At 42.7% G+C, this 27202-nt stretch overlaps 1 protein-coding gene across 1 annotated transcript in view; it reads right to left on the bottom strand.

Moving 5' to 3' along the window:
* Positions 1-476: 476 nt before the first annotated feature.
* LHFPL6 (LHFPL tetraspan subfamily member 6) overlaps positions 477-27202 on the bottom strand; it is a 142207-nt gene continuing 115481 nt past the window's right edge. The window contains exons 3-4 of the mRNA XM_030472797.1: positions 15048-15146; positions 477-1546 (exon numbers count right to left, since the gene is read on the bottom strand). Of these exons, the coding sequence (XP_030328657.1) occupies positions 1428-1546; positions 15048-15146 (218 nt within the window). The 3' untranslated portion in view covers positions 477-1427. The remainder of the gene's footprint in view (positions 1547-15047; positions 15147-27202) is intronic.

Genomic DNA, 27202 nt, shown 5'->3' with positions numbered 1-27202 from the left:
AAACCCCTTACGAGTTCCCACGCTCTGACTTCACATTGTTTTTCTTAAAGAAAATAGAAGTTTGTTTTTAAGTTTTGTATATACAGTTCCAGTGTCTCATGCAGGGAATACTGCCTGGTAGGTATTTGATCAATGACCATGCTATTAAAAAAGTACGGGCTTGTTCCAGTTGCTTAAACTGGTATATGCAGTACAGTGTGAAATGCTGAGTCCACAGCAGTCAGGACAGAATGGCGAAGGTCTCACTGAAGTCCTGTAGGACATCTGACAGCATCAGGCAAAAATGTGGCACATGTCAGAATGCCTCCAGTGGCAATAGATGTCTATCCTCAGGCAATGTAACTGAACCCTAAGTGTATATGTGTTACACATACACAAAAGGATGCAGCATGGTTGTAAAAGTCATGATTCTTTCCAAGGATTTTTCCAATGGGGATCTGGGAAAGAACTTTTTCATCTATTGACATGCCCACGCGTTGCAAGTATTGATCAAGGAAAAATTTATTTACAGAGATTTTTCAAATACAAACATAAAATAGCACATATAATATATATATTTTTTACAAAAATGAATATTGAAATAATAAACATGGTACAGCACAATACGACATCAATGAGCTAAACATAACAGCAACAGAAATCTACGTCTGGAAGAAGTTTCCTGTTAGTCATACACAACCAACAGAGCTCTACAGTACCGTGAGTGGAATTTCCAATGGACGGAAAAACGTCCATTTACTGCACTTCATAAAAGTACTATAGGGAAACGCTACATATGCCAAGTAATTATGTTGCATTTTTGTAATAATGCTGAAAACACAGAGGCTTAATAAAAGTTATATAGGGCTGAATAAGCAGTGGCTAAATGTTTGGGGAAGAAAAATGTGTAGAGAATATACAAAATACTGATAAAGTGGCTTATTGGTCCTTTTATTAAGTTTAATGTATAGATTAAAAAGTGTTGCAACACTGAATCTTAAACCACCAGAGAGAGGTGTAAAAAAAAAGGAAGAAAAAGGAGAATCGCACCAAAAAGTCTTCCTCTCTGCTCATTTTGTGCCATGGTCAATGTCTGTGCGTGTGTGTGTGCTTTCGGGAGCGCCGTGCTGAGGGGCTGCTACCCCAGCCCCTGGGCACCGCCATCCCACCTCTCAATTAATTGGTGCACGCAGGATTTCACCATTTACCAAAGTGGAGTTTTCCTTGCGGAGCAGACCACGAGCACGGGTGAGAAAGCCCGTCCCTGCCCAGCCCGGCTGGGTGGCTCTGTGACGCCATTCACCTCCCTGCCCACCCTGGGGCCACCTGCCATGCTGCCCCACACCCGCTCCAGAGAGGAAGCACTTAAAAACATCTTGTCCATCGTGGTTATCCAGAAGAGTCGGCAAGCCCCTGTGGCGCCCGGCAGCGCCCGCCGCTGGGGCTGCTCAGTAGGGGTACTGCTTCTGCTTCTTGCCCGAGAAGCAGGCCAGCCAGGTGCACACCAGCATGGCCGCTGCCGCGCCACCGCCCGTGCAGTAGTAGGCCCAGCCGATGTGGCAGGTCCCTGCAAGGGAAACACAGCAACACGCAAAGTGTTAACCAGGGGAGGAAGCACCACCACCCCCCTCTTCGCTGCCCATTCAGGGAAAAACACTTGTATAGGTTTCTGCCCATTTGTATGTCCACCTCAGACAGGGAACGCAGGGTGTAATTCAAGCAGTTAGAGAAGCCAAGCTGTTTAAATGGCTCCCCTTAATTTGCTATACCGGTTCAGCAGACAGGCCTCTGGGATCACCTCCTTGGCCAGTTACCATTTTCCACACAGGGGAAATGTCTCAGCCAAAGCTGAGGCTGCTGGCAGCTGGCTCAGCCATGGGGCAGGCATCCCTCTGCCTGCCTGGCCCAGGGAGCGCCCATGGCAGTGCCCTCCACAGCGGCTGCAGTCTAAAGAGGATTAGGATTTTCCCCACACTTCTCTTTCTCCCCCTCCTCCAGGCAGCATTTGAGGATATTTTGACTGAGATTTTGCGGGTTCGCAGGTAACTTGAAGCCAGGACCTGCTCCCTTCAGAAAGCACTAAGTGGGTCCAGCTTCACCACTGCAGTGACAGGGCTCAAAACTGGATCTGGCTGCAGGCTGCTGAGGGACAGTAACTCAGGACAGAGCTGTGGGGAACATGTCCCCCTCACAGGCATCAACCCTGAAGATCCACAAAGCAGCGGGGTGGCAGGGGACCACCTGCATGGGCGCTGCTGTAGGAATAGAGTCCAGAAATATGAAAATAGAGAAATTTCCCTATCCTCACCAAGGTCACAACTCATTGCTGAAAACTTCACTGATCTTTTGTCTAATGTGTTTAACAGTGTCACAATATGCCTTGAATACATTTAATGGCCTCAATATCTTTTATCAGTATGAGCCAAATTCACCACCAGCAAATGGTGCTGGGGAATCCCATGGTAGACCATGAAGTGATTGCTCCCCATCCAGGCACCACTGTGCCTTAAGTAGAGGAGGAGATCAGGAAAATAGCAGCTGCAGCAGGAAAGAAGCTTCCTCACAGAGATCTCCAAAAGCAAGGAGATGGCTGCTGTTATTCCTCAGGATTTCAGGCCATCTCAAAAATAATTTTCACTTGGGCTGCATCATCTGGTCATTGTGATCTTGAGTGCCTGGGACTCATTTACAGCTGAGGTTCTTCCTGTGTCACCATCTTGGGCGATATCACCCTGCTTTGAGCAGCGAGTATTCTCAGTAAGGCACAAGCAGCAATACACTTCCTTCCCACTCACTGGAAAAAGCAGCAGAAACCATTATTCCCCCTAGAGAACAGAAGGTAACAACAGAGTTTCCATCCAGAAAGACAGAGCTGAACAGGCAGCATGTCCATACTTTGTTCCAGTGGCATCCTTGAGGGCCAGGCTTTGGGTTCCGGAAGTTATCAACTCAGCTAATCCTGCCTTGAGCACAAGACACGCAAGATGTCTGTATATCTCAACATGTCCAAAGCATTAGCATGCTTCAAGGCAGACAGCATGTCCATTGACTGTCTTCAGGGTATTATCAGGCCAGCTTTGAAAGGAGACATTAGTGAGAGTCAACACTTATGTTCTTGGCTGCTCTGAAGTTACCAGTTTGACACAACAGGAGGAAGCGTAATACTTGTTGAATTTTTATAACCCTCAAAGCTTTTTATTTAAAAAAATGTCCAGTAAAACAAAAATCCTGACATGAGCAGAGGACTTGCAGAGCTGTGGTGTTGGCTTGAGCTCATTAGCCCCTCTCCTAAATGTGCTGGAGCAGGCAGGGAGATTGACTTGGTTTTGTAATCTAGTTATGCTCTGTAGATCAACACCTTTCTTGGCTTCATTACCGAAGATCACACACAGAGTCTGACTTCCTAAAGAGAAGACCATTGGAAACCATGGAGAACTGCCAAGCACCTGTCTCTGATGCTGAGACAGGTCTCTGATGCTGAGAGACCTGTGTCTGGGCCGTCTATTGCTTTGCCTGTGTACACACACTGTCTATAGCTTCTGCTGGGAATTTCAAAACCAGAGATAAGCATACACAAGATATCTAAATCCAATAGATTGCTTTTAATATGATCACATTTATACCAGGGTAGGGCGTGCTAAATCAAGTCTTATGATATGAAGGACTCCATCTGATTGGTCTTTTAAAATTGCTAAGTATTCCTAAAACTATTAGAGAACTATAGGTGCAGCTTGAAAAAGTAAACCTTTCTCCTCATGATGCTTCCAGGTAGAGAAAATAAATGTCAAAATGATACTTTTAAAAAGAGTTTAAGGATTCACCTCGTAGCACTGCCCAAAGCTGTGACCTAAGTGGGATAGAATGAAGTAAATTTGAACTTTTGCATGGTGTGATTTCAACTTTTATGCCTTGGCAGTGAGAAAGGGGGAGAAGGTACGTGATATACTTACTAAGAAGAAAGAACTGTTAAATCAGTGTCAGAGATGCACTCAACAGATATATAACATGCACATTCAGTCTTGGCTGAAAAGAATAACGTTTATTTCTCCATACCATGCTCCATTTACCCTAAGGACTAGTGCCCTACTTAATGCTCTGAGGCACGGCAGGCAGCCTCTTGATCTAACAAATGCAATGTAGTTCACAAGTGTTAGTTGGGTCAAGATGAACAAATGAAAGAATGGGAGAACGCAGGAGAACGGATGAAAGAGCCAGGAGCCTGACCTTAGAGCAATAATAACACAGCAATAAACCTGGCCATTATTTCCAGCCTGTGTCAGAAGCAATGGGAGGCCTTGGATTGAATAGCCTGATCTGTACTCAAATGATGCTGAGCAGAAGAGCGTTTCAAGCTACTGTGCAGAAGAAGAGCCTACAGCAGGAAAGGTGTCTCAGGGTATAGGACTTAGCTATACTTTTCATTGTAAGTATAGGTAAGTCCTAGGTTTGTAGCTAAGTATAGCTATAAGGCCAGAGATAATCAATTTCAAGGTACCTGTTGCAACGAATGATTGCCTGCAGTGCATCGCCCCGTGTCAAAATGAAACAACACTACTCCTTTTATAATACTGTATTGCACAAGGAGAAAAAAAAATTTCTGGAGTTCACGTTTCTGGTCTGGTGTTCTCATTTTACTACATATATGACCTATTTTATTCCACTACACCCTAAAGAAAGATTTTTCATTGTCAACAATTGGGTAATTTAGTTGCAGTTTAAATTGGAAAATGACTTCTGCTTCACTTTGATATTAAATACTCATTTTAAGAAGAACAGGAAGCTTTATAAAAAACAGTGTTTATGAGTAATTAAATGTAACATCAACTGAAAAGAAAAATATCTTTAGAAATGTTATACGTTAGAGAAGATAGATTTTGCTTTCTAGCTTTGTATTTTTTATATTATAATAATGGATCTCACAGAAGGACCCTTCGTCATGTTCTGATTTTATTGCACTAACATCAGTGGGACTAGTTCTATTCAGAGGTAAGCAAACAGTTAAGAGCTCTGCAGAATTGGGGCTTAAACTCAACCATCAAGTACAGCAGTTCTCCTTCATGGAGCCCATCATATTAAAGATTAGAAATGCTGCATTGCAGTTTCCAATTTTTTTGACATTAAAACTCTAAAAAAACCCACCTAATTAATTGATAGAATTAAAACAATTACTAAATCCACGTCAATTTTCACACACACAGAAAGGCACAAAAGCTGTTGTTTTCTTAAGGACGCATAGGAATACATATATACCAGTAGAAGTGTGCTAGTCCACTGAGGGCGTGGAGATGAGTCCAAGAATGCATACATGTTCTTGCTCATAAGAAGGGCTGGATCTGGTTTCGTGCCAAAGTAAATTCCCCAGCAGCTGAAGTACTCTCTTAGCTGATAGAGATGACATGCATCACACCAACTTCTTTCTCTGCACATAACTGGTGTTGCTTTTAATCATTCAGTCTTTACCTGACAGGTCAGTATGGTGAGAGAAGCTATGGCTTCAGCATTTTGTTAGTTCTGAGTCCTTGGGGGCATTATTTTGGTAAAGGAAAGCATAAACAATTTGAGCTCTTGGTTGCTCAGTGAAGCAAGACTGTCCAAGTGAGCTCAGGTAAATTTGTAGCCAGCCATCAAGAACTTTGTTTTCACATTTGTTTTACAGGGATTGACAGCAAGAGAGTGTCAGGATGAACACTGAAATCATAGAATAACAGACCTTGTAGCTATGTGGACGGATGGCCACTTCCAAGCAAATGAAAGAAGGAAAGAGTGGAAACATTATACTCCTCTCTTTTGTAAAAGGATTGAGAGAAATTGCAGTCCCTGAGGATAAAGGACAAAAACAAAGTGACTGAGGACATCATAGAAAGAAGATTCAGCAGAGAAGAGTCCCATAGCACATAAGACAATTATTTCCTAAATTGAAAGAAATCAAAGAATGTGTAATGGTAGTTTTGCAGGGATGAATGGGCTTATTGAAAAACACTTCCGTGCCTTTTACTGATACCTAATGTGATCTTCAAGGCATGATATGTGTCTCCTAGCTTCCCCCTTCTCTTCAGTATGTAGGTCAGATAAAGATTAAGACAAATTTGGGAGTTAGTGAAATTTGGCAACATAAAATCTGTGGATACTTGATCTACTGTGGAGTTGTGCCAGGATCCAGTTGCTGAAACAGAATTTTACGAGGATTTCTACTCATGATGTCTTATAAATAATTATCACATAGAGTTATCAAGGTCCTGGAAATAACATATGATTTTAATCTAAAGTAATCAATAATTGACACTTAAGAAAAAACATCCAGAATATGAAAGTGTCTTGGATGCAAACTTGTTAACTGCAAGACTCAGTATCTTAAATATTTGTGCCGCCTTTGCTGCTAATGTTAAGACTATCCTGGGCTTGCAGCCTGGAGTATTTGGCAAACTGATCATTTAACCTTAAGTACAGCCTATTTTCCAAGATGAAGGAAAAAAGGTTTCAGAATTAGCCGGGCTGAAGAATACAAATTATATACCTTCAAAAATAAAAACTACAATTCCTACTTGCAAAAACATTGTGCAGGAAATCTAATTAACAGCTTCACATGAGAGTCCAGTACTACAGGGAATGTGGATTCATGTAATCAATCAGGGAGTTGGAAAAGTAAGCAGAGAAAAAAGTAAGGAATGTAATGTTAAAGGATATACAGGGATTTGGAAATGTGAAAGCCACAGGTGAATGTTAAAGATAATCAGCTAATTAATAAGAAGGCACAATTAATTTGAAATAAAGCCAAGATAAATTAAATAGCTGAAGATTTTTTTTCCTTGACACAGTTACTGCCATGTGAAATCACCTACAAAATCAGGAAAAGAAGTTAAAACTTGGAATGCATCCAGAAAGGATTAAAGTAGTTATGTGAAACAAAGAAAGAACACTGTATAAGCTAAAACTGCAGCCAAACAGTTGGATACAAAATAAGGAGTTTAGTGAAGCTGGTTTCTTTGTCTGCTGCATGGCTATGACTTTCTTAATAGATTTGTTGTTTTTTAAAATACATGATTTCTTATGCATGCACAGATCAAGCTATTTTGGTTACTTATATTTGGTCAAAGAAATTGTATGAGCATTTTGGTCTGCAATTAAATGCATAAAATATCATAAAATTCAGAAGTGTAAAAAAGCAGAAAAAGAAGCGCCAACTGGAAATTCTTCAGTTGTACTGTATGCAAACACTTACATATATGACCAAATCCTCCTTTTTTGGAGGATCACATAATTTTGTTTAATTGAAGCTCAAATTTGCTTAGGTGTGCATTTATCATGGAACAATGAGGAAGAAACCAATACCTTGTGTCAATTAAAATGCTGAAATTCCTAAGAGCCAATAGCTTATGTCCTACTAACGAGGAGCTTTCCCAGACTCCTGCAAGAAGTCAGCAGAAAGCTGACCTATTACAGGAAGTGAAATTAATTTCACCTCTCCTTGGACATCCATAGTTCAGAGATTTACACTGGACTAGTCTCTCAGACTCCCTCTGGAGACAACAAGGAGAAAAAGTCACTTACAGGAGTGTGTTGCATTTCATCTTAAAGTAGACATTTAAAGTACAACAGGTGAACCCTGCTCTAGTAACATCTAATTCTCTCCCGTTAACTATGAAGGGATTCCAAACAACTAGTTTAGCTGCCCTTTGCAAGTAATAAAGAGCATCAGGTACTTGCTCCCAGGTGGTCTGAGTCCCTTTCTGGATGTTCCTGGTTATCTCTATTGACTGCAGAGGGACCTTGCATATCCATGTTCTAACTCTGGCAACAAAGGCAAGTGCCTTATGTTACAGACAATATATGTTGACCTTGATACAGTCACCAAAGGCTTACAAAGATTTAATAATGGAAGTTATCCTGGTGGCACTAAAAAGGAAATGTTCCTTGATAAAACACTTTTTTTACTAGCACGTAGACTGACTCATCTATTTCAGAACTCAGCAGCTGAAGCTCAGGTGTGCTCGTAAAGATTGTGCTTAGCCCCACTCAAAAAACTGAACTGGTAAAATCTCTGAGCTGTTTGCAGATCTGCAAACAAGAAAACTGGCTTTGTCAGATAGATTGCTCATCGAAAAAAACAGCTTTGAAGCCTTTGCCTTTAATAAGATTCTAATAAATTGTCCTACCCTCTAAATCCTTTTCTTGATTGTTTTGGAACTATATGTCAACACTCAGCCAGATGCTGAAATGATGCCACCTAAGGCAAATTAACTACCTGACAAAGCTTTTTTTTTTATATCCACTGCTTTCTGTGGGGGTTTTATGTTGTTTTAGTAACTGCACTGTTTGCTTTTAAAGTGCTTTAAAGATAATTGACTCTAATATTTCTACAGCAGAAGTAACTATCAAGTCAACAGTTCTCTTTAAGATGTTTCAAGCCCTCTAAAAGTGGCAAAGGGGAACCTTAATAATAATGATCTTTGGAAACAAATATCCCTCAACAGAGAAGTTTCTGAGAGCTTTCAAGGGTAATTCAGATGCTTGTTTAGCTCAGGATGGGAGCCAGCCTTTTAAGTTGCTCTCCAGACGGCCACATTGGCTGGGAGAGCCCTTCCACAGCAGTTCACAGATGGATGGACCACCACAGAGGGCAAGCAAAGGTGTGCATTTGGAGCCATCTGCTTTGATTGCTGCTGCAGCTGGGCCTCCAGACCTAGAATGTCTCTGTGTATGACAGGTAGCAATAGAGCGTGACAGCCAGAGAACATGAAACAACTGCAGAGGTTCTAGAAGGACATGCACAAGAAACAGGGCGGGAGACTGTTCCCAGCCTCATAAGGATGGCATGAACTTAAACAAGCATAGAATGTATTTTTGGGCAGGCTGTGGCAGCAGCTGCCAGGTAGGTAGGCAGGGCAGGTAGCCAGTGGTCACACTTGAGCCGCATGAGTCCTCACTGCCAGACCTGTGATTTTCACTGCCTTTAATAGCAATGAAAAGCATCATGAAACTCAAAGATGAGCTCTTAAGGTAGTTACATACAGCAAACACCAAGTCACATGTGTAGGATGCTTCTTAGCACAAATGATCACCCCAGAGAATAAAGAAGTAGGTCCTAGGTAGGAAAGGTATGACATAAAAAGTAATCTCTTACAAAAAGTGGTAGGACATAAAAAATTCTGGACTACTGATAATCTAGGCTGAGTCCTGACTGCCCAAACACACCGTATTTCTTCAAAGGAAGACAACTTTTTTTTCCGAGCAGTTCAATTTAAAAATTGGAGTTTATCTTATTCTTTCAGGTTAATAAGGTGCATAATATAATTTATAAGTAATAAGTAATAATATCAGATAATGAGTACATATTATCATTTCATACATCTGGTGGTAGGGAAGTGGCAGCTGGAGGGCAGATGAAATTTCCTAGGGCACCTACAATGGCATGAATCATCTACATTTAGGTAAATGAATCTTTAGAGAATAATTTTGCTACTTGGTGTCTTAGGTATTGGTCTTGTAGTGTTTCTGGAGCTTATTCACCAGATGCCAACTGAGGCTTGATTTTAGCAGTTAAACTGAGCATGCCCTGTCCTCTCTGGTGCCTTTTGTGGGATTTAACTGCCCTTGCACCCATCACAGCAGAAATGAGCATGAAAAAACTAAGCAGTCTCCACATGTACATCAATGCCTAAAAATGAAATTGATGGTCTAAAATGAAGTCTCATATTGATTTTAGACATTCAGAACCAATACTAATGTATTCATATGCATACATTCACACTGCCCTTTAAAAAAGGCATGCAAGTTCCGAAAATTTCTTCATACAATTTAAGTTTTGCAAACTGTGGGAGTTTTTTCTTATGTTTGGTGCAATCTTCAATGTGTGTTCTCATCTTCATGCAGGGTCCCTCCCTTTAATGAATTTCCTGCTAAACCCCTTATTTTTCAGCTGTTATTCTTGTGTGGTAGATCTAGAAATGAAAACAAAATGGTATTAGTGCCTCTAGCTCAGCAAAATTGAACGTGTGGTATATGCTTATGTGTGTGATATGCTATAAAGATGCTTGCTTTGGGGAAATTGCTTGCTAATTCCTTTTGCAGACCACAGGATTGTGTACATCTGACTCACTTTCACACTCTCAGTCAGCAGCTCCGTACTCCTGTGCCACTCAGTGCTGCCCTGAAGAGGCTCACAGGCAACTCCAGGGTATAACTAATGCATCATAATGATAACAGCTTGTGTGATGACAAGAGATTAACACGATTTTGATCCATCCTCAGGCATTTGGTAAAAGTGAAAGGCAGTTCCTTTGAGCACTGCTGGTTTATAACTCCAGTCTTCACCTCAGGCATTAGCCTGTTGCCGAATTAGACTAAGGACTTTGACTGGGTCACTGAGCTTGGTCACTAAGCAAACAACTATGCTGGCTTAAACCATAAAAAATCTCTTTTCTCTTGCCCCATTTATTTATATTGCTGTACTTCTAGGAGTTACCACCCTAAAAACAGCAGCAGAAGACTGCTCCGGTTCATAGTCTGGTGTTTCAGTAGGAACTCTGTTCCATCTGTGATCTGAGATGGGATGCTGCAATGTGAGTTTATACATGTGAATACGTTAGCATTCATTGGGTATTCTTTTCTAGAAAACTTAAGCCAACATTGCCCAGCACTTTGCTGCTCTCTTTAAATTTGGGTATTTGTTGATTATTAAGTGAACTATGTCCAAAGGGTTTACTTCAACATTTATGTGTTGAATTTGGCTAATTATTTTCAATCAAATGAAAGTGGTTGAACAACTCCATCTCTACAAACAGGCGTCATTCTTCAACTGATGATACCCTGCTAAGGGTAGTACATGATGATCTTAAAAGTCTTTTCCAACTTAGTTGATTCTATGAATCTATGAATAGAGAGCAGGGCCCCAAGACCTCCATATGTCCTGAGGACTGCCAGGGAGCTAGGAACCACAGGCAGAGGAACACGACAGAGATCTATCAACGCCTCAACAAGATTTGCCAGAGGTCATTTGTCAAAGCCCTAATCTATCACTGTGCTTTTTTTCATGATGACAAAACCAGATTGCTAGAGAAGAGCAGAGAGCAGGCCCTTCTACAAGTGTATCAGCCTCTCTCTCTGTCTATTTACAGAGGCTACTCCCCATTCTCATTAGCAAAACAGCTCATGTATTGAATATAACTTAATCGACAAATGGAGTTGTCCTTGGCAGGGTATCTTCAGTTGAAGAACGATGCCTCTTTGTAGAGATGGAGTTGTACAACCACTTCCATTTGATTGAAAAAAATTAGCCCAATTCAATATATAAATGTTTAAGTAAACCCTTTGGACATACTTCACTTCATAAAAAACAAATAAATATCCAATTTTAAAGGAAGCAGCAAACTGTTGGGCATTTCACAGTGTTGGCTTAGGTTTTCTAGAAAAGAATACCCAAATCCACTTATACATAAATTAAAGGCATGGTTATTTTTCCTGCAGCCTTTTTAAATATTGCTTTGGAATGTACACAGAAATGTGTGTGTTTGGTGGGGGTGGAGGGAGGAGGTTCCCTCTTCACAGTATGGGCTATCTCAGCACTATTTGGAGTACCTGTTAGTCTAATGCCTTTTCAGACACCCTGAAGACATGGAGAAGCACTTCTTGTCTAGCACACCCAATAAGGATTAAGCTTTTTTTAATGGGTTCTTAGCATTGCTATTTATTTATTCTATCTAGTTACAAGCATGTTACAAGGAGTGGGGGTTTGTCTTGTTTTGGTAAAGCAAGAATTTTCATCCAATTACTAATCCTGGAATATTCCTGGTTAACATTACATTTCACAGTGCACAATTCAGCTGCTTCTCAATTGAGTTCTTGCAGTCACTCCTCTGCTTCTGCCTCTTGTCCTTCTCATCCTATAATGTAGATTGCAGCAGCTGGTTTATCTTTTCTACCTTCAACCTCAACCGTTTTTCCCCCTCACCTTTTGTAAGTCCAGAACAACTCTCAGTGTTGAACCTCCACCTTTGCTGGCTCTCTGGTCCAATCTGGTTTGTTGTGACCCTCCTTTCCTAACTGCATGCACATGTTCCCTGTGGTCCAAGCTGCAGCAGTTGCTCTGCCAGCCTTATAGAGGAGGCTGTACGCTGTGTGCTGATCAGCATCCCTTTGAACACCAAACATACTCCTTTGAGAGTAACCACATGTGCTAAACTAGACTCTCGGTGTCACCCTCACTAGCACCCACCTCAGCAGAATGTGAAGGACCAGCACTCCCAGCACCAGCGTTTCTCCTGTCAGCAAACCTGTGCAGGGCTCATGGCAGCTCAGCTTTTCTGAGGGCAAAATGCAGCCTGTATATATGTGGTTCTTGAGACACTCATTTCACAGACTCAGGAACAAAAAGCATATTACTGCGGCTTAATCAAATTAAATATTTAAATGAAAGCAATAATTACTTAAATTTGTCTTGAGACTTAGCAAGATGAAGTCTTTGAAACATCATTTTTGGCTTGTAGGCCAAAATAATAAGTAAGCCAGTCTCTAATGATTCAGAAAAGACTAGAGGGTTTGAGTTATCACCAACCAAGGGGTATTTATGAAAGACGATGAGCAGTGTGGTTATTAAATGGCCCTCAGACAGTACCTCTTCTTTACAGATAACTTTGCTAACACAGCATCAACCAGGCATTGACATTAAGTAAAAAAAATCCTAGCCAAGCATTTAGATTCCCTGCCAACGTATCTGGAAAAGAGATGTTTAGTGACAGAGCTGCCTGGTGGAAATCACTACAGCAAATTTCAGCTCTCCTTATAATCTGTTAATTAATGTGTTAACATATGATTGCAGCAGATCGGCAAGACCAGCACTCCTGTCAAGTCTAGGCATGCATAACACATGCCCGGCATACTCTGGGTCCAGAAAGTACAGTAAGAGCACACACCTTCACAGTTAACGTAATAAATCTCATGGTCCTTATGTGTACCTGGAAGGAATGCTGTCAGCTGAAATTTTTCACACAGGTTTCCTCACTGATGTCAATGGCAGGGTGATTGAATTTATGCAGGTATCTGACTCATGAGTCAAGACTGAGATGGTGAAGGTGGTCTCAGAGATTCTGCTTGATTGTGGGCACAACTATGTTTAAGGTCACAGCTTATAACTGCCTAAGTGCTGTCTTCAAGGACCTCAGATGGGCATGACATCCAGCTTCTTGTGAGTTTGCAGAGAAATAACCTGGAAAAGTCATGCTTTTCTGCACTCTGGGGAGAACAATGACTGAAGCCTAGGAACAAGCAGATTGTCAGGAGACAAACAGGAACCACAGGAGCAGAGCTGCATGCTTGGCGTGGAAGAGTAGACATCAGTATGCACCCGTGAGGGGCTAGCCAGCCCTTCAAATGGGGTAGCTGCTGAATGGGCTGGCTATGAACTACTTCAGGCTTCTGCACAGGATTGACCATCGGCAGTGATGAACCCGACTGTTCCCTGCAACAGGTACGGCTGTGTTTTGCCTAGTCTTTCTATTACATCCTTCGAGACACCCTTCCATGGAGCTGGGAATCTTAGTTCTGGGACACTTTTTTCTGCTAGTTAACTATATATTTCTGTTCTCATTGCTCTGTCTCCTTCATGTTCAATCTTTCAATTATTAGGTGAATAAAAAAGTTGCAGGAACTTTTTATACTTCACTGTAAAGAAAATTTAATATCAATAGCACAGAAGGATATTAGAGTTCAGAATAATAAGGTAAAGCTTCTAGAGCACGTTACACAGCCTTTGGGCAACACCATTAGTGGCCGCTGATAACAACATTACTGGTAGTGGTAGAGATGGGTGCTGATATTGGTAAAGAGAACTTCTGGTTCCATGACAGATGAAATGCACTCCAAAACACCACAAGAATGGCGTAAGGGACGGTGACCTGGAGCATGTCTCCTAAAACAATATCTTTACCTTTCAACCTCCATTTATTTGCATATTTTCATCAGAAACATCTCTGAAATGGAAACATAATTCCTTACTCCTGAAGTCTGACAAATATCAGTGCAAAAATAAAAGATAATGCAGCAGGCTTGTGGTTAACCTGGGAGACCATTTACATCCACTGTTCTTTGCACTGGGATTGCTGTCAGGCTACCAGAAGCCCTGCACACACAGCTATGGAAAGGATTTCTAACATTAACCATAAGGTTTAGCACACAGGGGTTTTGCACACCCATTCACAAGATCTCGCTGGGAATCACCCCATGGCTGGAAATGGGGAGCTCTATGTGTCCATGCTGGGGAGTGGGAACTCTCACACCGGCGGAGGGTCACGGTGCTCAGTCTTGCCTGCTCCTTCAGGAGGAGATTCCCCTCTTCCTCAAATGACACAGGATCAGAGAGCACTTATAGAATAGGGTATCAGCAGCTGCATCAATCCTCCTAGCTAAACAAGAACCTGGATGTGCATTCACACATCAGATCCTGATCATCCACATTGCTTAATCCTTAGGTCACTGCTGGGCCTTTGTTTCCTAGAGCCCTCACTACAGGCAGCTTGCCCCATACCGCATGGATATGAGCCTGGCTTGGCCACATCTCTGGCTCTCACTCAGAGTGCAGCCACCAACAGTAAAACCGGTGGCTTGTCTGGGAGAAAGCTCACATAGGCAGTAAGTGTTATTTACCAGCTTCCCAAGGATGTGAGTAACCAGAACCATACTCTCTAGGCTTGGGTTAAAATGCCATAAACATGCCAGACTTCAAAGACAGATAATTGCACTCATTGTGAATTACCTTGACCTGTGTTGTGATGTGATGCCTCTGCCTACCCTGCCAAGATCTCCAGGAGTGTTAGCTCCCCTATGGCAAGACTATTAAATTCCATGTCTTAAATTTGTACATCCATTCCTTCATTTTCTTTTATAATGTTCTTTTGGAAAACATTTCCAGCAAGTCTATCTGAAATCCCCTGCCTTAGCGCCATACTGGAATGATGCAGTATGGATACCCTTCCACATACAGCTGGGCTGCTCCTCCAAGCCTGCAATTATGTCCTTTGCTTTTATGGACAACACATAGAAGAGTCTAATGTGGCTAAGATGCTCTGATGACTCACCCAATTCAAACTGGTTGGAAAGGTTACCACAGGTTTGTCTGACTTCTTCACTGTCCCAGCCAAGAGGATAGAGGGCACAACCAGAGCCGATCAACAAACCTATGGAGAGAAAATAGAAGTTAATACAAGCAATTGCCATTGGCTTAAACACAGACTGCCACTTGGCAAAGTGTCAAACTGCCATTTGGGAATCTCAGAGGAAAAAAAAAATCTTCTCTTAAACCCAGTAGAACATCATCTGGACTTCTACTGCTGCATTCTGCTATACTGTTTTTACATATGGTCTGTGCCCTGGGGGCAGCTTTGGTGGTTCAGCACCAGAAGACATCCTCAGCTTCTGGAGCTTCTACCTCAGAGCTTTTAGCCTTTTTTTTTAGCTACATACACTGTTTGGAAAACTCAGTGCAGGGTTAAATAGAAGCTGTGTTAATCACAGCACTTACAAGCTGATTGCTTCTGATTAATTAAAACAAGTCAACCAGGGTCTATCATGGTTCTAGCAGGAAAAGTACACTGACAGTTGTGGTAATCTGTTGTCATTTTCCTTCGGTTTTCACCCTTTTGAAAGCCAAGGAAGAATGGTTTCATGTCACCCGATCAATTCATACCACAGGTACACACTCCACAAAGTTTTCTCAAATCATTTCAGCCAAAACAACCAAGGGCTTGAGCCATTTACCTATTATCATGCTTGGCTTAACATTCACAACATTTTTTGCTTTCTCCAGCCCTCATGCTGCCCCAAACAGATGTGTTTCGGCTAAGACTTTCCCCTCACAAGATCTTGCTGGGAATCACCCTACGGGCCATGATTATTTTGCAGAAGTGGCATTTTTTATCAAACTGCATTCTCAGCTGTCACTGCAGCAGCTGCCAAAAAGCGGGTGTTGCTGGCAAAGTTTCTTACACAGACAGTCCAGAAAGAACATTTCAGTGTATGCTACAGCATTTAAATGTACCTCCTTTGTGTCAGATCTTATTTAGAAGATTGGAAACAAATCACTATGTAGATAATGGGCTGGGTGCACCTGGGTTACACTTCACAAGCTGTAAAGGCAAAGCAAGTCCTCAAAACGTTTGCAGTGTGGTTTGGCAGTGTTGCCTTTTACCTGTTAGGTAGAGCACAGGACTGGGACAAGGTTTCAAGCCCTACAACTGTCACTGGCTGACTCTGGGCAAGTCCCTTGACTTCACACCACCTCGCTTTTCCTCTCTTGACAATGAGAATAAGGACAATGTGCTCCCTGCAAAGCACTTCTGCCATGTTCCTAGTGCAGAAAAGCCCTGGGTGTGGTGACAGGCACTGTGGACATCACACCAGTTGAAGAGGGGTCCTGCGAGTCGTAGGAGTGATTCTGACTCAGGGCCTGGAGCTAGCTATGCTAGCTATTTCTACTGTCTACGTCCTCAAGATGCCTAAGCTTTTTATGTTTCTGATGCTATTGTAAGATACAGAAATCACCTTATAATGTTCTTGACTTGCTCGAAGACACACCTGAACAAGGCACTGAAGTCCAGAAGTGGTACCGCATCTTCTTCCCAAAGATGTTTAATGCTCTTAGCATCTTAGCAAAGTAGCTCAGCAATTCCTTTGCTGGTCCTCCCAGCACATCTGCCCCTGTTTAGGCCAAATATTAGCTCCTTAGATTTTCTCCCACTAAGTTCAAATCTTCTTGCTGCTCAAGTCTACTTCTTCCTTTCCTTGTTGAGCAGTAATTGCCATCTCCTCTCTCCATATCTACATCACATAATGGAAAAGAAATCCCTAAGGCAGCCCCCTCTCAGGTGGTGTATTCATCCAACAGCTGTAAAGGGGGAAAAGCAATTAAGGACACATGAATGCTAGGTATTATCAGAACTTTGACTGACCTGAATATGGCTGCTTCTAATGTCCTTGCTAATGGCTTTCACAGTATCATCTGATTTTTTTCCCCCAGGGCCATGCAGCTGATGGCAGCTGGTAGAATCCATGTAAATGAGAGTCCCTTCTAATTAAATTTGCAGAAAGGATGTTTCTCAGACGAGAGAACTTAGGACAAAATTGGGTCTACATTTGTTAAAGACAGCTTCAGACTCTGAAAAAAACTGACTGATTCTCACTTGTATTGTTAAAGCAAGAAGGGCGTTGTGAAGTGCTGACAGCACAGCTGATGTCCTAGGAATGGGCAGGACCCAATGGGGCAAGAAGGAACATCACCACTGATGATGAGAACAGCTGGGAAAGGGAGGAAAAGCACCCAGATGCCAGAGATAGCCTCACAGACTGGTGGACTGGGGCAGCCCCAGCCAGCCCTGCTGTGGATCTGACCCCTTCTCACACATGCCATGATGCCCATGACCTGCTGGTGCCAGCCCAGGCAGACCACAGCTCAGAAGCTGCTCTGACCAAAAGTGAACTGGCCTGCCTGGGCTGGTTTCAATCAACTTGTGTCCTTGAGCAGACTCTCTGGAGACCCTGCAAATGCTCAAAGGGCTCCACTGTGAGGGGCGGGGAGATGTAGGGGATAGGAGTTAAGGCAGGCTTGCAGCTGCCTGCATTGGACCAGATGAAACAGCAGCCAGCCCTTCCTCACAAGTAGGTCCTGGGAAAGCCTCCTGCCCAATTCTTCCAAGGGAGCACAACAGCAGCACTGGAGGCAAGTGAAAGGACTATTAGCATAACAATGCTGACCCTCCAAACCCAGAACAAGCTCTTACTCAGCACTTGCCAATTACTCTCCTCAGGTGGCAAGAGTGTCTAGTGCCCATTGCATTCAGAGGACTGTTTGTTTTCAGCTCTATTTAGGTTTTGTTGCAGTAACCAGGTTGTTGTTTGGGTTTTTTCCCACGAATATTGCTCACAGCACTTTCTACTGCCACCCTTCAAACACAGCCCATCCTCTTCCGAACACGGGTACCTGTTCACTTTTTCTGCCTCTGATGCTACACTGGATACAGTGACCGCAAGCCTTGACAACTTATTTCCTTACTTAGCCAGACCTCTTCATCCCACTATCACACCATTTGCTATGCCTCCTAGAAATAAATAAACCAAATAAGGGAAATCTAGCATGCTATGTTAGAAAACCTTCCTACCCCAGCAACAGCTGGCTCTCCAGTTAGCTATGGGTTTTGGCAGTGCTGTTTCATTTATGGAGTACCAGACATCGAGCACTGCAGCTTCTTTTCTGCTCATGGCCTCCACTGACTGTGACGATGAAGTCAAACGGGAAACTGCTGCCTAACGCCAGTGCCGCTGCCCCATGGGCCCAGAGCACCAGCAGGAGCACGTTTATGTGTGAAGGAGAAAGTATAACGCCACTGGCAAGCTCACACACTTCGTTTAGTGAACACAAAACCTGCCAGAGACCAAAGGTACAGCCAGGAGCACAGTGTACATTCCCATCTGGCAAAAAGGCTTATACCTATAAATACTGTTTTTGTCACAGGTACCAACTGGCCACGAGTCTTAAAGCTGTTGTTTTGACATCTCCTTTGACGGTCACTGGTTTTCAGCTGACTTTGGATCACCTTCAAATGTTTCCCTGTAGTGGCGCATGAGCGCCTGTTGTGGATTTAGGTCTATTGGCAAAACAGTTGTGTTCCCCAGTACTTATTGCAGGCAACATACGGGCCAAACTCAAAGATTTACCTAGTGTAATGCTTCCACAAGGACTTAGATACTGCTAGCCAGTAAGAAAAAATTAACAAGTTATGGTTTATGCTCTATGTATACATGCGTGAGTGCATGTGTGTAAGGTTCCTTTGTTTTCAGCAGGATTCTTCATGATTTTAACAGGGATGATACTGCTTTGGTCTGCATGGGCAGTGAAGTCAGGAACTGGCATTTCAGCTTTCTTACTCTATGCACTAAAAGTGTGGAGTATGCCTCAAAGCCCATGGTGTTAATAGGACTTGGATAAAAGCCTCTCAGCCCCTTCTTTCTCTTCTTATCAATCCACCCCTGTTTGTAAGCAACTGAATGTGCGGATCAAACCCTGAAAAGCAAAAAGACTGCACACTATTACAGCTAACAATTCAAACACGCTCACAGCCAATTTGTTTTATCACAGAGAACGTAGATCCTGCTGAACAGCTGCAACCTCCATTTAAAAATCTAAGCTAAATCCAAGGGCTGAAAACCCAATGGAAATCTTTAAGCTAATTTTGCAGCTCCAGTAGAGAGCAGTTACTGGTTTAGCTCAAGAGTCACATCCTGGCCTGCCCTATAGTTATTGTATTTAGCCAGCTACACTACCCAGGACACCACACCCATCTTTACAGATGCTTAAAATGCTTAGGATGCCTGTAACATTTCTTAAGGAAAGTAGAAAAAAACACCAACAAACCCAACCACCATGCTGTAATTACCATCATCTGTCATCTTTCATTATCCGGTACAGACATTAAAAGAAATAGAAACGGGAAGGAAACCTGCAGGTCCACAAACAGCACCCTCACAAAAGGGGCTGCAGCTTCCAGGTGCAAGGGACCCTGGCAGTGGGACAGGGCCAGCCAGCAGTGGAGGTGCTGGTGGCATTTGGCTGCTGTTTTGGGCGATGTGCCATGCACCAGTGGAGGTGTTGGCCCTTCCAGAGACCAGCTCTCCTGGAGCAGTTCTGCATTTGGGATTGAAACGATCTCCTTGCCCTGATCCATGAAACATGGCTATTGCAAATGCTGTGTCTTGATGCACTAGTGGGGCACATGGGAGAGAGCCACAGGGCTGACATAATGCAGCCTGCTTCAGCAGTGCAAAACTGGAATGAAGTGCTTGTCTTCAATACTCAAGAGGGTCTCATTTAGCTACTACACTCCTTGTGTGGTCCATGCAGAGAGCTGGATGACTTAAAAAAGTGAGTTAAAAGCAGCCTGTTTGCTAAGTGAGGAGCTGCCCAGACCAACAAGTTGCAAAACTAGGGGGTCAGAGGATGGATGCCTCACTAGTAAACTACCCAGAGTAATCCTTGTCCATCCCGGACTGCCTTCCCTTTCACTCTTGCTGCAGGTAACGTGCAACCATATTTCAGTAACACTTAGCACTTGAAAGATGATCTTGTCTGTCTGGAGTGGAGCTCATGATTGATTGAAAATAATTGCATATAACAGGTACTGCATATGGTAGATGCAGCAGGGAAGGGACAGTAATTACATTAGTGGCTTGGCACAGATCTATGTTTCCTCTTTGAAATGAAAAATGATTTGTGGCATGCAGCAATCAGCTTACTCCAAGAGGTAAAACTTTAACCACTATTAGTATTTCCAAGAGTAGCTTGGATATAGGCAAGTTTCACACAATAAACACGGAAAGATTAATAAGCCAAGAAACATTAACCAAATTTTGCCATGGGCAAAATGACTGCACTCAGAAAGACCAAGACCCATTGGCAAAAGTCAATGCACAAAAAGAGAAGCTTGGAAATCCCTGTGGAGGGCAGTCCTCAGACTGTTGAGTTAGTGGCCACTGAATACGAGGCATTTGACTGGTTCCTTATTGCTGTGGCTTTAATGGGAGCCTCCACCCAAAGATCTGGTGTGCCTTAAATAACCCACATAGACATCACACCATAAATTAATTGTCTGTAGCTGTCCTGACAGTTCATAGCTAGCAAGTCCTGTTTTACAGACTCAGCTTTTCCTCTCACTTGAGGTCACAGCATGCCCCTGTTTCCTATATGGCTCATTCTTGTTTTGTTGTCAGCCCATTTGATCATTGCATCCTTAAAAGCCTGTTAAATAAAGCCAAACCTTCCCCAGTGTCCTTCCTTATCCCTTGAATAGGGTAAACCTAAGCAGATTATTCAATTAAATACAATGGGGAAAACCATCAGTTTGACCAATAAAGAGAGGTAGTGATGGCAGTGAATTAGGCACTTAGCTTCGGATTCAGTCTCAGAGTCTTGCTGCTAGAAAATGCATTTTCAAATGGGAACCAAACCCATGGTGGATTTCCTTGACTATGGCCTTTTTAGGAGCTTTCTACATGGGCACTGGAAATCGTATTCCTTTTTTGTATATCCTCAGCTCCAGTCACACTTATACCCTATGAATGCAGTGAAAGGGACTGCCTGGGCACCATAAAGGGCCTCCTTAGCCAGCAGTTAGAGGGGGGATGCACTGCTGTAGCAGGAGGGGACCTGGGAACCCTCTCAGGCAGGAAGGAGCCCAGCGTCATTGTGAAAACTCAATTTGTATTTCCATCTAGAAAAGTAAAGGGAACAGGTAAGGCTTCATATACGTACTGCAGAGCGAAAATAAAACCAGAACCAAATGCTGTCTTTTGTACAGTCACCTTTTAGTAAGAAAAATCTTCAAATTATCTTCCTCCTCACTTTCCCCCATTTTTTACTGTTTCCCCTTTAAGTTTCTGACCTGATCAAAAAGAAACCTTGCCCTTTTTTTTTCTTTTCATTTTTTTTTTTTTTCTAGGCATTTCTAATGAATACTGCTCATCTGACAGATATTCAGGCCATCTGGAGAAGCTGACAGACAATAATTTGGAAGTCATCCCTTTCAAGACCATTTTAATGATGATTTTTCTTTCACATTTTTTCTCTATCAGCCCGTCTGAATCTTCAAGGATGATAGAAAGTTTTCACATTCCCATCTGTCACTTGAAGGTACAATAATCTCTACAAGCAAAACAAAACCAATTTTTAGATGCAGCACAGACTTTGACTCTCCACTTCTTGTGATTTAAAAACTCTCTTCGCTGTAATGGTTTTAAAGCATTTACCTGCTATAAAAGTGAGCCTACAGTGTGAAAGTAAAACTGAGCTGGCACATGAAGTTGTCTGCTGCTTTCAGACATACCTTGGCCAACAAACAATGGGGTTAAAGAAGAATTGGTTAAAAAGTGTTATGTGAAATACTTCAGAAGACACAGCTTCTGAAGTCTTGTGTTCAAGAAACTCTCCAGGAGCTTCAACCAAGCAGCAACTGCTGAGTGATAGAAATGGGTCAGAGCCAGGTTCAGACAAATTTCAGAGCCTGGGCAAAGCAGCAGGACCCAACGGAGCAAAGAGGGGGACTGAGAGAGTAGGGCCATGCTGGCTCCAGTCAGCCTGGCTCCTATACCTGTGGAGTCCAGCCTCAGTTCAGTGAGTGAGGGACAACGTCTTTACGCTGGCAGCTCCCAGCTCTTCATCCAGAAGCATTCCTTCCTTAAGGTCACATTCCTACTGTTTCTTTTAACATCATCACTCTGTTGTTTGGTTCCTCTGTTGTTCTTCTGTTAGAGAAACATTATCACACTGGTCCCTTCCATTTCTGTTAGCACCTGTCCCTCAGGAAACCCAGACATGCACCTAAACTGGGATTTTATCAGGCTTAAACATGAGATCAACACTTTGGGCAACAGTTCTCTGTTGAGTTAGGGTCAATGAACAATTGCCTAGAATATGAATGAATACAGTAAGATACTCCCTTGTCTGGGTGTCCAGGCAGAGGTCCCCAGGGGCACAGAGATAGAAACTACATTTATGTTGTACCAAATTTCCTCCCACTCCTCCTCCCGAGGGTCATGGTATGGGAGACAGCAAGTCAGTTCAGGGCTTCACTCAAGGTCAAGTGTTTCTGCCATAGACTTTGCTATAGCAGGACGTTAGAGGGAATGTAGACACAAAGCAAAATGAAACATAAGAACAACAAAAAGCAGAGAGAATAAAATGCCACAACGTTCAGTTTTGCAGATCCTGCCTCCAGTAAAACTTTCATCTTGACTGTGATGGAAATAGCACTCATAGGTTTTCAGCCAGTGGCAAAACCCCACCACCCTTTCCCTTCTGGTTCTGATCTTCAGTTTTTAATTCAACACATTTGGCTTTTCTTAGCTCCCCTTCATCTGACTGTCAAGCCTCATCCCTCAAATGAGACTTTTTCTGTTATTTTGGGTTATTCCACACCATGAACACTCACTGTCTGGCAGCTGCTCAGCTCTGAACCTCAGCAAACAACCACAGCAAAAAGCTGCCACCTGCCTGCTACTGCTTCCCAGAGCTCTCGGAAAGTAGGGCCGGTGGCAGAGGAAGCCTAAAAAAGGCATTACAAATGCCTGCCAGCATCTAGCACAGCAAAATGCTATGTCATGGGACAGTCAGAGCCCTTTCTCCCTGGCTGTAGGCACGGGGCAGTGGAGGGTGCAGATCGGAGTCTTCTGACTGATGAAGCATCGCTTCACTTTGATCTTCATTTGATCAAAGGTAGTGTGCTCATTACTACAGAGGTGCTTCAGGCTCAGAGGGGGAAATCTTGCCACCCAGAGATGCTACACTGCTACCCAAAAGCTAATGGCTTTGTCTACTCTATTTGGCCCTGGGCATTTTTAAAGCAATTCTGAAAGCTTCAGAAAATAGGGCTGAGGGCTGAAAGAAACCCAAAAGAAACACTGAAGTAGGAAGAGTGGAGAAATCAAGCACGGAGCTGCCGCTAAATGGAAAGTGATTTAATAACAGCCATTTTGTAAAAGGACAACTGACAGGGCCATGGCAGCTGCTGTGTGGAAAGGAAAGGTTCAGCACCAATTTCAAAGCCCTGCAAAAATAGGTGCTGGTGCAAGGGGCTACAGCTCCCCAAAATTCCAACCCCTCAGAATCACCAGTAGTACTTCTTTTAACAAGATTTTATAAAGCAGCAGTAAACAGGCTCAACAGTCTGTGACGTTTGGCACTAGGTATTAAGAAATCCAAGAGTTTAATCCTATTTTATATACACAGTAGGAGGACTAATACGATCTTTTGAGAACTAGTTGAATTACAGTGTGTAGCTGGGTATTTCACTGAAAACTCCTTTATTATCATTTATTACACAGCACCGTTCACACGCAGGATCATTTAGAGAAACAGGTACCTGCTTGTGCAATTTATGTCTTATTGGTTATGGTTAAGTGAGGCTAAGAGTGGCCACAGCGTCAAGGTGGAGCTTATCTGGAGGATGTACCAATTGATTAAAGAATGAATATTCACTGAAGCAGAGGCTCCAGGCTAATTCCCTTACCACCAGATTACATAGTCCCTCTAACATTTTCATTCTCTCAGTCAATGATGATACAAGTATTAGGTACCAAGTAAAGCACCCTCCAGACAGAAGCTCCACTGATCCCAAGGTTCATATCAGGAAAAAAAGAAAAAAAAAAAAAGGCTTTCACCATGGCTGTTTCTCCCAACCATGAGTGTTGGGTGCAGACAATTGGATACGAGAGATTCCAGCATCACCGGCTTTTCTCCTTTGGGCCTCCTGCAATGCATACTGGTTACGTGCCCATGGATGAGGTAAGTTGTGAATCTTCCAGTGTTCAGACACAAACCACAGCACTAAGCAGTCTGGATAAGCCCACACCTGGCTGCTTTTGTTCGTCTAAGGGGATATTTGGAGGCATGAAAGTAATTATTGTAGTCATGATTCAGGGCTGGTCCTGCTTGAAGCAGAAAGTCAGACTATATGACCTCTCAGCATCACTTCCAACATGAAAGACTTCAGGAATCTGTTTTCCATCATTCAGCTGAAGGCAGCTAGGGCTCAAGTCGTATGCATGCATATAGTATTACTTGCATTTAAGCTGGGTAGCCCACCTGGAGACCAGTTCCTTCTCCAGAACAGCATGGGTCTTCCTTTTTAGGTGCTCAGATGGCACAGACATATCAGACCTATGGAGATGCTTCTGCAGCAGCAATTGAATTGAGACCCTTGTCACTAGAATCAATGGAGTCTAGAAGGTATTTTTCTCAACCTAAAGGGTACAGAAACATAGGTCTATAACTAGGACACATCTGAGCTCACCTAACTCTAAGACAGCAAAAACATTCAATTGAGACTGGCAGACATGACACACTGCCAGTAGGGAAAGCCAGATGCTCCTGGGCTAGCAGCTGGAGGTGGGATAGCCAAGGACATCTCAAATGGCACTGGACACTTGTAGGTCAATGACTGAACTGTGCTCCACTGGCAGTATTGAGTCAGAGTGGGATTTAGACACCCAAATATGTCACCTTCTATCAGTTTAAATGCTGTTCATTATCTTGCTTAGCCTCTCCAGAGCAGTGCAAGATTCCCCTAAGTCCTCTGTCATGCCTGCCAGTCCATGCAGAGGTCTTGAAGACCCTAGGGTATCTTTAACAATGTAAAGTATCTTAGATTCAGGCTAATGAGTTTCACCCTAGAAATCTATTGATCTTAATGTGAGCTTAGAAACCTACTTCAAGGGACAATATCTGTATTGTAAACACCTTTAAAAAGTATATGAATCTGTATCCGAATCGGCCAAAGTCACCTACACTTTATTTTATCCCTTATCTCCTATCCTTCTGCCCTTATTCTGCCATTAAGACGCAAATATCTCAACCCCTATCATGAATTCTGCCTTCCTTTATGGGAAATGACCTGAATGTTAGGGAAGAAGAGAAGATGAAAGAAAAAATTGTCTTGCTCCCGTGTGTAAACCTGTATGCTCTACCTTAAAAGGAAGTTACCTCTATGCTGCTTTAAAATGGCCTTGGTCTGCCTTAGTTGCTACCACAGAGCTACATCCCTCAGGACTAGCTCTGGTGAGTCTCTGTGCCATTCCTCCCAGAGTTTGTCACACAACAAAATGATTGACACCACTTGTTCTGAAAAGGATGTGACACGGCCCATTTAAAGGCAGAGTGAATCTGCAGAGTGGAACTGAAATGCTTGAAGAACTCGAGAAAACACTGTGGAGTTTGACTGTCAGCTCATTTTTGTTTGGCAAGCCATGATCACTGCTAGTACAGTATAAGCTTTATGGGGGGGGGAAAAAGAAAAGAAAAAAAAAGAAAAAAAGAAAAAAGCCTAAGCGTTATCACATGCCATCAGACTTCTTTATGTGACAACCCATCTGTGTGCTCACCCGATCGTTTCGTGGCTCAGAATCAAATGCTTGACAGTTCAAAGAGTCTAGAGCAGCATATGGCTTATGACATAGTGTATTTAAATAGAAATCACTCTATTAGAAACACAAGGGCGCCTACTGTAATTAATAAAAGCTAGTTTAATAACTAACTTCCCAAAATACATAATTCTCATAGTAGTCATAGTAGATAAGGCATATTCCTTTCTGATAACATGAATTTCAATAGCAACTGGAGACTGGACAAAACTAGCCAGAGCCTTTGCAGAAGCTCCCTGCTCAAAGCATTTCCCAGTATGTGAACTGATCTCATGAAGGGCTATGAGGAGGGAATGAAGGAGATGATATATCCTGTGTTGGTGACGAGGCCTAAACAGAAAAATGGATAAATGGTCAGGCATTGCCATATTTTTTCAACACAAACTGGGCAGACCAAGGTTGTTATAAGCACGAAGGAAAAGTCTGCAGCAGCCCAACTCCTGAGCACCACTCCAATCATTTTGCCTTTAGATTGTCCCAGCCTTTGGAAATATTCAGACATGGATTAAATACCAAAGAATTGCTTTTGTATGTCTATTAGTTCACTGATCTGTGAATAACAGTAGTTTGTAAATGCTGGATAAAGAAATAAAGATACCTAGCCAATTCCTTCACTTTGATGGCATATCTCCAAAGTGACAGGGGAATGGGAACTCATGCAAAGCATATGGCCTGTGAGGAATACTGCGCACCATGCTTTTGCCATTTATTTATTTTTTTAGCTTGTTTTTTGTCAGTTGAGCTGTCCAAAGACTAATGGAAGACCAGCTACTGCATTTCAGCCATACTCAAGGCTTCAAAGTAGCATTTTCAGCACATGGTCTGCAGACCCTCTGGCAAATCAAGGAGTATTTCCAAGCAAATTCATACATGCTATTAGGCAATCTATAACTGGAAAAAAAATTGAATAGGTGTGCATTTCTACTGAAGAGTCTGTAATGCTCCTCAAACCAAACAAGTTTGGAAACCACTTCTCTAGATAGGAAATATAGTAAGATAAACTGCTATAATGCTGTAAAAGCCAGTGGCAGTCAGCAAACAAAGCTGAGAATCACTTTTCGCTTTAACCTATTCTTACTGGTGCTTCACAGGTTTAAGCCTCCCTCTAATCTGCCAAAAAGTACACACCAGCTTAATTGATACACAGGCCTGCAGCCATCAAACACATCCCCCTCCGTACAGTGTAGAGCTCTCTGATAGGTAAGTCATAGACAGCTAAGTGTTATGAAATAAGTTGGTTTAATATATAGCTTGCTGCTGTAGCTGCATCACT

The sequence above is a fragment of the Strigops habroptila genome, chromosome 2, assembly GCF_004027225.2.
Source record: "Strigops habroptila isolate Jane chromosome 2, bStrHab1.2.pri, whole genome shotgun sequence".
In the NCBI taxonomy this organism is placed as follows: Eukaryota; Metazoa; Chordata; class Aves; order Psittaciformes; family Psittacidae; genus Strigops; species Strigops habroptila.
Note: the sequence above shows the minus strand (reverse complement) of the source record. Positions and strands in the feature narration are given on the sequence as shown.